Here is a 10,883-nt window from a genome sequence, read left to right on the forward strand (position 1 = left end):
CTGAGAGATTTTTTTTTTGTGAATAAAAACTGACTCATTATAGTTTTCTTTTTTTTTATTATCTTTGCGGCGAGATTTGTCATTCTTAGCTTCCGATGATGAATCCAGTTTAGATAAAATGTGTATAAGTCAGTTATTTTTCCCCACAATATATAAATATAAATCTTATCAAAATTTGCATAAAGAAACAATTATCTCTTGAATAAAAATAAAACTCATGTTTCTTTTCGCTATTGCAAAATATTTTATTTAGTAATTCCTATTGCAAAAAAAAAATTAATTTCCTGGAATTCGAATTTTTTATATTTTTTTTTTAAATTTTAAATTAAAATAGTCAATTTTTTAATTGATAAGCGAAAATATGAATTATTGATTTTCTTCTTCTTCTTTTTTTTGCAGACTTGGCATAAACAATGTTTCAAGTGTCAAGGATGTGGGATGACCCTCAATATGCGCACATACAAAGGTTTCAACAAACAGCCATACTGCGAAGCGTAAGTGTTATTATTAATTAATAATAAAATAATAAGTAGCTTGGTAAATCGTTTGTAGAAAAAAGAAAAATTAACAGAAATTTTGTTGATTTTGTTCTAAGAACGAAGAGTAATTTGTTAATAAATAAACGGAAAGCCGAGGGGACGGTGCGATAAAGTTTTTAGCACTTTCCTGTGATACTTTCCGTATACTTTAAGTAATTAAATTTTAATTAATTATTCTTAATTTTTTTTGTAGGAGTCCAGTAACAAATACTAGTAATTTTTTATGGAACAATTTTCAAGATATCAAAATTGAGAAGTTGTTAAAAATTGTCATTGGAAAATGGGAAATTTTCTTCAAATTAATTTTATTTATAAAGAAATTCCTGTGTGTGAGTTAAAACCATGAAACTGCCTTATTAACAGGCAGTTTTCTTAATTTGCAGAGAGAATTCACGCGAGCTTGATAATGAAAGAAGAGAGAAGGTTTAGTCACCCTTCGATGTAAATTTAGCCTCTTGAAGACAGGTTTTAGGTATTCGAACCTTGTTATAGAACTCGTATAGATCCCACTTTGGAAGTAATTGTCTACTCTCGCTTTTTCTCTTTGACATGTATGAGTGTGTACAGTTTTATTGTACTTACATGTACACGCCCACAAGTCACATAAATATTGTAAAATGTACTTGGGTGCATATGAAGAGTAGGTGCACACGTGTCGCAAAATTTGCATTCATTTTAGAAGCAAGCTAACCGGAACATGCGTGAGACTCATTCAAAACTTGTCTGAACTGATTCTGGTTTCCTTTCCATGATGGGTCCTTCCCTTTCTCTTTTGATTCTTTCTCTCTCTCTTGGTTTTTGCCACTTCCGCCTAAAATTTCAAATGTGTTCATATATGACGTCAGTCATGTGTGCCAGATCAGCCATAAGGACATATACAATAGTGACTCATTTTCTCTTGAAAGTTTCTACTCCAAATGAGGAGCATCATTATTATCATCATCATCATCATCATCATCATATCCAAATACTGCGCTCCATTTCTGTCCCACAATATATTGTCCTCTTATTATTATTTTTTCCCTCGCAGTTGGAATTTTCGTTCAAACAAGACGACACGAATGAATCAGATTTTATTAAAAGAATTGAAACAATTTTATTCTTATAATATTTATTTTGAGAATGACTTATTTTTTCACACGAGGCACTGGAATTCTTTTTTGTCACTTTTTTTTCTATTTAAAAATCTGGAGCACACACTTGTCTAAAAAAAAAAAATCTATAATTTATCAATTACCTTCATTCAACATATATGCTATAGGTAAATAATCAAGTCAATCCAAAAATAGAATCTTGAATTCCAACAAACCGCTTAAATATCTTCTTACACGTTCACCGCACATCTAAAAATGTTTTATTCGCAGTTTCATTATCCATATCAAATATAATATAAATCCTTAGCAACCGGTTGATTGTATATATATATTTGATCGTATTTGGTTTATCTAAACATTTTATCCAAAGTTCGATGAAATCCTTTTATGAAAGAAAAATTCATTTTATTTTCTGTATATAGAAATTGAGTTCCAAAAATGTTGTGCTATTTATAACAGTTTTAGAAAGGTATAAAGATGATGAGATTCATTATAAAGACTGAGACTGTTTTTTTTTATATACATTTCTATTTTTTCCTCGCCTATGACTTCACCTTTCAGCGATTGGAATGTCGAATGGTATGGCTTCAGGTTCATGCACTAGTCATAATTATTGGCGTTTGTAGTGAGGAAGCCATGTTTAAAGTAAGCCAAAGAATTATTTAACAGTTTCTCTGTTACATTTTATAGCAACTTTCAATTAAATTGTTACAACACTATGGACAGTTAAACTATTTCATTATTTATTAGTAATAATAAATAAAACTCTAGCTGATTTGTTTCGTGATAATTGGTAAAAAAAAAAAATTTTTTTATAATTGAAGATGATCAAAAGAGACAAGTTTTGTAATTCTTGATCGCCACTCTCACTTTCCTTGAAGACCAGCCTTTAAAAAAAAATAAAAACCAAAACTAAAAAAAATATCTTGAAGAAACAATGGTTACTTTGCGAAATTAATATTATAATGCTACTTTTTTTCTATTATATTTACTCAAAGAGGTCACGAGTTTGCTTTCGGTGAAGGTGCAAAACTTTATTGTGGGACAAGGTCACATATATGTATTTGTATTTAGTAATGCAGACAACACATCTGTGAAATTAAATATTTCTGAACAATATCCTTTTCTGAATGTTGAATAATTTTTTGTATACGTTGAATATCCGACAATCTGCTTAGCGAGAATTTCCGCTGGAAGTTGCTAATCTTAAATGAATAGAGTAAAATCTCAACATATTTTTTCTAAATAATAGATTAACATAAGAGATGATGAGGGATAGTTAAAAAATTATGAATTCATTTTCTAATAATATAATTAAATTGTAATGAGGGCATCACTCGCATTAAATTTATAATCGATTGAGTATCATAATTATTTTAAAAAAAAGGATTTTGCTAAGTCTGCAGAATTTAATTGCGATTAGTTGGCAATAAATCACTCGATGCCGTAAGAAGTCAGTTTAAATAATACAAATAAGCGAAATGTAATTTTCTTTTTAAATTAATTAGTATATAATTCTATTAATTAACGATGAAAATGAGAAAAAATTAGTATAATTATTCAAATAATCAAAAATTAAAAAAATAACGAAATATTTTAATACAAAGAGAATTTTTGAAATAATTAACATCGTTATTTCCTTCAAAAAGTTCATCAGTGATTATAAAGTTTCTTAAAAGACGTTTGGTAATAACTGTTTGAGCTCTTATGAAGAAATTAGAGCGTATCCTGAGATCATTGTATAGGTTTAAACTGATTCAAGAGGAGAAGAGACGTAACAGAAATGAAGACTAGACAGTCGTTCCGGGTTCGTGACTCCGTGAATAGATACATAGTTAACCTTTTCAAACGAAGGACAAGTAAAAAGTCGGAAAGGAAGTATCTATCATCAACGAGGATCATTGTTATATATGAGAGATGCGACCGATATTGTTAATTATCAAATCTCATTTTCAAATCCTATATCAAAATTAATTAGCTTATTAAAGTTTTTTCTCTTTCAAGAACAAAAGCGCTTTTTTTTAAAAGAAAATTGAATGAGAAGAAAGAATCAAAAAAAAAAAATTCCAAAACAGTCGAAATTAGTTCAGCATCCTTTTTAAATTCTAAATTTAGCTTCTTCATAATAGGCTCTATTAATCCAAGAAAATTCCACTGAAGGTTCTTCAAAATTAGTCACATTTCTTGTAAAGCAAACATCTGGAACTAAAACAAACGGGAGTTACTTTTATTTTTAATTTTCAATTTCGTAACTAATTTTCTCTATTTAAAAATTCATACTTGAAAATTGTTAATGAATTTTTATTAAAAAAATATTTATAATTTTTGCTAAAAATGAACATATTCCTCTCTCTAGGACTGATTTTCTCGATTCGTCAATCTAGGTATAGATATAGTGAACCGTTCGGACCTCGAACACGTATACAATTATTCAAGGTCGCGATTGCAAATCCGTTATAATCTATGCTAATAGTTTGCAAGTAAAATGACGGATCAAAGCCTGGGAAAATTTTTTTAATCTCATAAACATTAAGTATAAATTGTATGTTTCCATTGACACTTCATTGCTCTGACTCTCGTTGAGTAAATTAATTCACTTATAATTATTATGTAATTATTTCTTTCTAAAGGCTAGTTGTTTATTTATAAAAAAAATTATGTTAAATGAAAATTTAGTAACTGACATAAAATGAAATTTGTTGAAAATAATTTGGAAAAGGAAAATTGGGGTATAATTTTTTTTTTTGTACACATGCATTTCTTTTGTCGCTGTATAATAATTTCGCTTACATATTCATTGACTTAGTATTTCTACATCAAGTAATCGGTACTCGATGTTGAATTGCATAACTTGCAGTTATAATGCCTGGGCGAGACCGTAAAGATTCCATATATGGAAAACGAACTCGTGACACAAATCTCGATTACATATAAAAAAAAAAATATTTGTGCACAATGAATTTTATTTCATTTTTACACTATATATTGTTTCTTCTAAATATATTTGTAAACTTTAGACATTTGATAATTTTCTTTTAGATAGAATCGATAAAATTTCCTTTTAATGAATGGAAAAGTGACTGATTATTACCTTTTCATTGACTGAAATTGTGAATGAAATGTGATTTTATTTCACTGTGGTAAAATTTTATTCTTATATCGATGAAAAAAAATCGAGTTTTAATTGATATATATTTAATCAAATTTTCATTTTATATGCATTTTGTTAGATATGCCTCTTTTTGAAATAAGTGTTGAACTATTTTATTTTGTTGGAAAAAAAAATGTGTCTTTAATAAATGAATAATGAAGCGATATTAATAATCAGTCTTCCTCTGACTTGACTTCCTGGAAGGAGTAATTAAGGTGGTTGCAGCGTCATTCTAATTCCATTGAACAATGCTGTCATACCTACACGTGTAATTGTCATCAAAAGAGAGAGAGAGAGAGAGAACTCATTCGCTCATTTATATTCCCATAGCGATGAAGTTTATGCTTCAGCGATGATCTCCATTTGCAGAGGATGTCTGCGATAAGAGTGTGTCGTTGACCGCATCTATTGCGATTACACTGTCTTTCGCTGATGCTCCTTTCCATACTATAAACATGTTGGCGAAACACTAATCCCATAATTTATACTTTTACTTGAAAATAAAAAATTATAAATTTTTTTTTTTATCTGCTCTCAAAAATGGCAAAATCAACTTTTCAAAGATTCTCGTCAATTTGAAAACACTTGTTCTATAAAATTTTACACGTTTAAATTTAATAGTAAAAGTAACAATTAAAAGTGCTGTGTTGGAATTTATGCACATGGCAAAAAAAAACTGAGAAAGCGTCTTTGAAAATTTAATTAGATACTTAGACATAATTTGCAAGTTAATGATGAGTTTAGCGAATAGAAAAAGGAAATGTCCATTTAGGACATTTTTTTCACCATCAAAATTATAGAAAATAAAATGAAATAATGAAATAATTTATAGTTTATTATTTACTTTTTACATTAATATTATTTATTAAAATTTTGAATAGTTATAAATTATAAATGAAATTTTATTTATTGATAATATTATTTATTTACAGGCATATACCAAAAGCAAAAGCAACAACAATGGCGGAGACACCAGAGCTGAAACGTATCGCTGAAAATACAAAGATCCAAAGTAATGTTAAATATCATGCGGAGTTTGAGAAAGCAAAGGGCAAGTTCACTCAGGTAGCAGACGACCCAGAAACATTGAGAATTAAACAGAACAGCAAGATTATATCGAACGTTGCCTATCATGGTGAACTTCAGAAAAAAGCCATTATGGAACAAAAAAGGACTATGACTGGTGAAAATGGTGAACAAATCGGTAAATATTCCTATTTTTTTCTCTTTCTTGAAAATTCGTCGCTTTTTGTGTTTTACAAATTTTGCTTATTATTTTTTAAATAAGGGAAATCATAAAAATTGTTGGTTTATTATTTGTTGTTACGTAGTACCTGTAAATTGATTGGTTATAATAACTAAATTAGTGTAATTAAATACTTTTTATTTTTTATTTTTTCCTTGTAATTGCTTTCATAATTATGGATTTTTAAAAATTATTTTAAATATTTATTTTTTTTTATTATTTTTATAATTGTAAATTAAATACTGTCAATTTATAAATTATAAATTTGTTAGTTAAATATTAATTTAACAGCTAATTAGTTTTATATACAAATTTTATTTCTCAGCAAAAAAAAAAAAGAAAGAAAATATAACTTGAAGAACTGTTTATTAGAATAGCTTTTTTGTGCTTTGTTGCTTAGAATATGTAGAATATCCAGATGGTACAATTACGCCAACATCGAATGTAAATGCGAATCCAGCACCACCTCCAACAGCTCATTCGCCTGTACAAAGGGCACCTGGCAGGATTGCTGATTATGATCCTCTTAGTGAAGCTAGACCAAGTCCATATTCGGCTAGACAAGCTGCTACAACTGTCATTTATACTAGTGACAAAGGTCCAGGTGAGATTTTGCTCCGCTGCATCATTGCTGCATTTATATATCTTTGTCCTGCGCTATATAATCTCATCTGCTCATTGTCCTTTTTCTCAGAGATTGCTTCTAGTATTTTTATTTTATTATCATAAATGATAATAATCAATTGGAAATTGAAAATTTTTTCAATTTTCTTTTTAAATTTTTATTTATTGTTTATTATATTTATTTATTTTTTAACATAATTTTTAAAATTTTTATTTTGTTCTTTAATAATTAATATTTTGTTTATTCGTTGTTGTTTTTTTTTTTATTTTAGTATTTTTCAGTTGAAATTTTTTTTTAAATTTGTTTTTATATTTAGAAGTATAAACGGGATGAAAACATTTTTAAATATTTTCAATAATTTTTTTTAGAAAATTATTGAAATCCCCACAAAGTAAGTTTTTTAAAAAATATTTTTTTTTTACATATTTCATTATCTGTATCTGCATGAAATTATTTCTTTTTTTTATAGTTCCTGATTGCATGTTAAATTTTATTCTCTGTTTAAGTTTAGCGATAGTACTTTATGTATTATTTATTCTATTCCAGTGACGAATCCACCAGTTCGAAAAATTGGATCCGTTGCTGATATTGATCCAGTAAATGAATATTATGGTTCTTTGACGCCCGCTATGAATAACAATCATGTTACTCAACATCAACCACCTCCTCCACCACCAACCTCTGGGGTAATTGTTTCTCTATTAAAATTTAAATTTATTAGTTAAATTTAATTATTATAATTTTATTTCTTTTTTTGGAGAAGAAAAACTTTCTAAAAATTCATGAACATTCTCTTGACTGTGTAATTAATTTAATAGTTGAATTTAAAAATATTTTTTGAGGAAATGAATCACATTAATTTTTCTCAAGCATAGTATTCATTTTTCTTCAATAATTAGAAGAATTCTATTTAAATTTAATAATTTGCTGTAAATAATTATGTAATTTTCTTAATAATTAGAAATACTATTATTATTAATAAATTAGTTAATATAAGTAATAACAGTTGATAAATATGTGAATCAATGATTTTAGCGGGTTTATCGAGCGATGTACGATTATGAGGCTCAGGACGTTGATGAGGTGAGCTTTTGCGACGGTGACTTGATCATTAATTGTACAGCAATTGACGAAGGATGGATGACTGGAGTCGTGCAACGTACGGGTCGCCATGGAATGTTGCCAGCAAATTATGTTGAACCAGCGCAAATCTGAGTTTTTCACGATTGTTCACATTGAAGTCTTCGCTGCTTCGCCTTCCACCTTAGTAACAAAACTTTTCTAACTAGAGTATAAGACGCGCAGGGTCGAGGTCTGCATTAAGAAAAAGAAAAAAAAAAGAAAAGATGATAATTATTATTATAATACCTTCTCATTTCTACGCGCATCAATTGCAATGCTTTTATGTATGAGCGTGGAAATTGTGAACGTAACAAAAGAATACTCTAGAAGATCAACAAATATTTTTTATCTTCCTCATATTCTTAACGTTCAAGTAAATTTTATTCAAATTTAAAAATACAGTAAATTGAAAATTTAATCTTTCAAAAGTATTCGAGTATTCATCAATTTACTTTTTGTATTCCATTTATCTTATCTATTTTTTGGAAAAATTTTTTAAGGAAAGAATTTTGTTTACTTGAACGTTGTGAATATTTTAGGAATCTATTTTTTTTCTGATCGTTCTTCCAAACTTGATGGAATATATTTTATGCAAAGTATTTTTTCAATCTGCTGGACAATTTTCCATAGATTTCTCAAAGTTTTTGAGATTCTTTTTAGGATTACTGGAGGTTTATAAAACACAAGTATATATTACAAGTTCTATTTTTTAATTTTTTTTTTTTATAATTATTTTTTTGTGCATTTAATCAAGCATATATAAAGAATGACATTATTCCACTGAGTTGGGACCAAACTCAATAATAATAACTATTTTATACTTGATTGAAAAAAATATAAAGTTGATGTTTTTGTTTTAAAACAATACCTATCGTATGGGTATTTGTTTTTTTTTTAAAAAAAAAGGTTAAGGAAAGAATATATTTTTTTATCATTCCAACATGATTTTTTTCCACACCTGTTTTTGTATAGCCTGATGTTGTCTTTTCTGTGAAGAGTAGGCGAACGAATGGAAATACTTTCTTGATAAAGAAAAGAAAAAAAAAAAGGAAATCTTTATTTATAATTTCTTCGCTCACGAGTATTCAAATAAAATAATTAAATTCAGTGCCTGAAAGAAAAAAAATTTACCTTATTAAACTAAGTCTGATAATTTATAGATTTCTAAGTGTGTTTGTTAACATTAGCCATCGAAATTTTAACACAAAAAAAACAGGTTTAAAAAGTGCCTTATCTATTAAATAAGCTTGCGACTTGGATACAAAGTTTTTTTTTTTTACAACTTATATATTGAGAAAGAAAGAAAATTATTGGATATTTTATCTCTGGCGTTTTCACGAGCTTGTCATTGAAGCTTTCGAAATTGGAATGTAGATATTGATTGTATTAACAAACAATCGTGTTAGTTTCGATAAAGTGATTCTCTTAAAACGATATCGCGAATACTTGCCCTTAGCCTATTATTCAATACAATTAATGGAAGATCATTTGACAAGAGTTTATTTTTTTTTTTTTGCTAAATGTTCGGATTTGAAAGAAATTGAAATTATGGTTTTTATTAATTATTTCTTACAATTGATATCTGTTTTCAAAACAATCTTTTAAATTGTAGGTAAAAATTTTTTAAAATATTTTAATCTATCAAATTTTTTAGATTTATTTTTTCTTTCAAATGTGTTATTGAAAATCAAAAATATATTTGCAAGAATATTATTAATTAATTTATATTTTTTTTGTACAGTGATCAATTCTAATTAAATTATTTTTAAACATAATTATTTAAATTTTTTTTTAAATTATAAAATAGAAGCTAAATTTCTCTTTTGATATTTTTAAAATGTTTATTGAATTCTTTTTTGCATGAAAAAAATTTCTTTTTTTAATTAATCATTCTTTATAGAGGAAAAATTTCTTTTAAAAATGAGCATGACGTAAAAGATCTATGTCAAGGTGTTGATCGTTTTAAAATTATAGTATACAGTACATTGACTGTTATTGTGTGGCGATAAACAATTAACTGACTAGTTGTTAAGTAACTGTAAATCAAGAAATAATGCGCCTTTACCCAATACGTAGTGATACCGAAAGAAATGTGCAAGATTCCTTCCAAAGTTCAAGCGCTGACATAATATTGTTGATATCAATTTCTAGGACATTTGTTTCCTGAGAATTTTTTTTTTTTTTTTATTTTTTTTTTTTTTTTGACATAGAATATTAAGGATGCGTCGATGTTAAACGATTTCTAAATCGTTGTGTCAGATTTGAATGTATTTTATATAGGTGTTTTTATCTTTGATGAGCGAGAAGACATTTATAAAAAAAAAAAGTCAATTTTCACATTCACTAATTACTAATTTGCAAGAGTGCGTTTATTTTCGCTCCCCCTATAGACATTTACTTTAATAAATAATTAATTAATGTTTATAAAGTTGAAAAATTTAATGGCTACGTTATAATAATGAGGAGAATATTTTTCTCATTTTTTCCCCTCCCATTTATTGCATCTGAGATTGTTTAATATTGTACTTTAATCGTTCCTCAAGAAAGAAGCATTTATCTGATTAAGAGTATGGTATGAATCGTTGCTAATCTACGCTTAGCCCAATTAACAGAGCGATGCAAATGTGATACGTGCATTTTCCCGTGGTTGAAAATATAAAAAAAAAAAAATTTAAAAAGGTTTTCTAACTACAGGATAAACAGAGATATCATATTTTTTGAAACATGTTATACTGTGCAGTTTTTGTAATTAATTGAACGCTGATATTGTTTACGATTGTAATGGAAAGATACAGAAGTATATATATATTAGCGTTGTGTTTAGAAAAATAATATTATATTATGATGTAAATTCATAAATAATGAATACGTATGTTATGCATATTAGTTGTATTTATCAATCCTTTCATCTTCTTTTTTTTAATATTTTTAAAGGAAAATGTCAATTTTTTTGTTTTAAATAATTCTAATTTTTATACTAACTACAATTGTTATATTTAATAAATTTTAAATTCTTCTTTCAGTCTTTTTCTCTACTTTAAAAGAATTTATTAATTTAATTTCTGATTCGAAATTTTTGTCTCTGAGCAAATTAAAAATTTTTATT

At 27.0% G+C, this 10,883-nt stretch overlaps 1 protein-coding gene across 2 annotated transcripts in view; it reads left to right on the forward strand.

The window, feature by feature from the left end:
- Positions 1-10,658, forward strand: part of LOC127276669 (LIM and SH3 domain protein F42H10.3) — a 28,670-nt gene extending 18,012 nt beyond the window's left edge. For both annotated transcript variants that reach the window (XM_051297272.1, XM_051297271.1), the window contains 5 exons: positions 400-494; positions 5,717-5,988; positions 6,431-6,634; positions 7,202-7,341; positions 7,691-10,658. In XM_051297272.1, coding sequence (XP_051153229.1) covers positions 439-494; positions 5,717-5,988; positions 6,431-6,634; positions 7,202-7,341; positions 7,691-7,870 — 852 coding nt within the window. In that variant the 5' untranslated portion in view covers positions 400-438 and the 3' untranslated portion in view covers positions 7,871-10,658. The remainder of the gene's footprint in view (positions 1-399; positions 495-5,716; positions 5,989-6,430; positions 6,635-7,201; positions 7,342-7,690) is intronic.
- Positions 10,659-10,883: the final 225 nt, after the last annotated feature.

This window comes from Leptopilina boulardi, unplaced genomic scaffold, assembly GCF_019393585.1.
Source record: "Leptopilina boulardi isolate dan_hultmark-lab unplaced genomic scaffold, ZJU_Lbou_2.1 LbouV2_150, whole genome shotgun sequence".
Classification (NCBI taxonomy): domain Eukaryota; kingdom Metazoa; phylum Arthropoda; class Insecta; order Hymenoptera; family Figitidae; genus Leptopilina; species Leptopilina boulardi.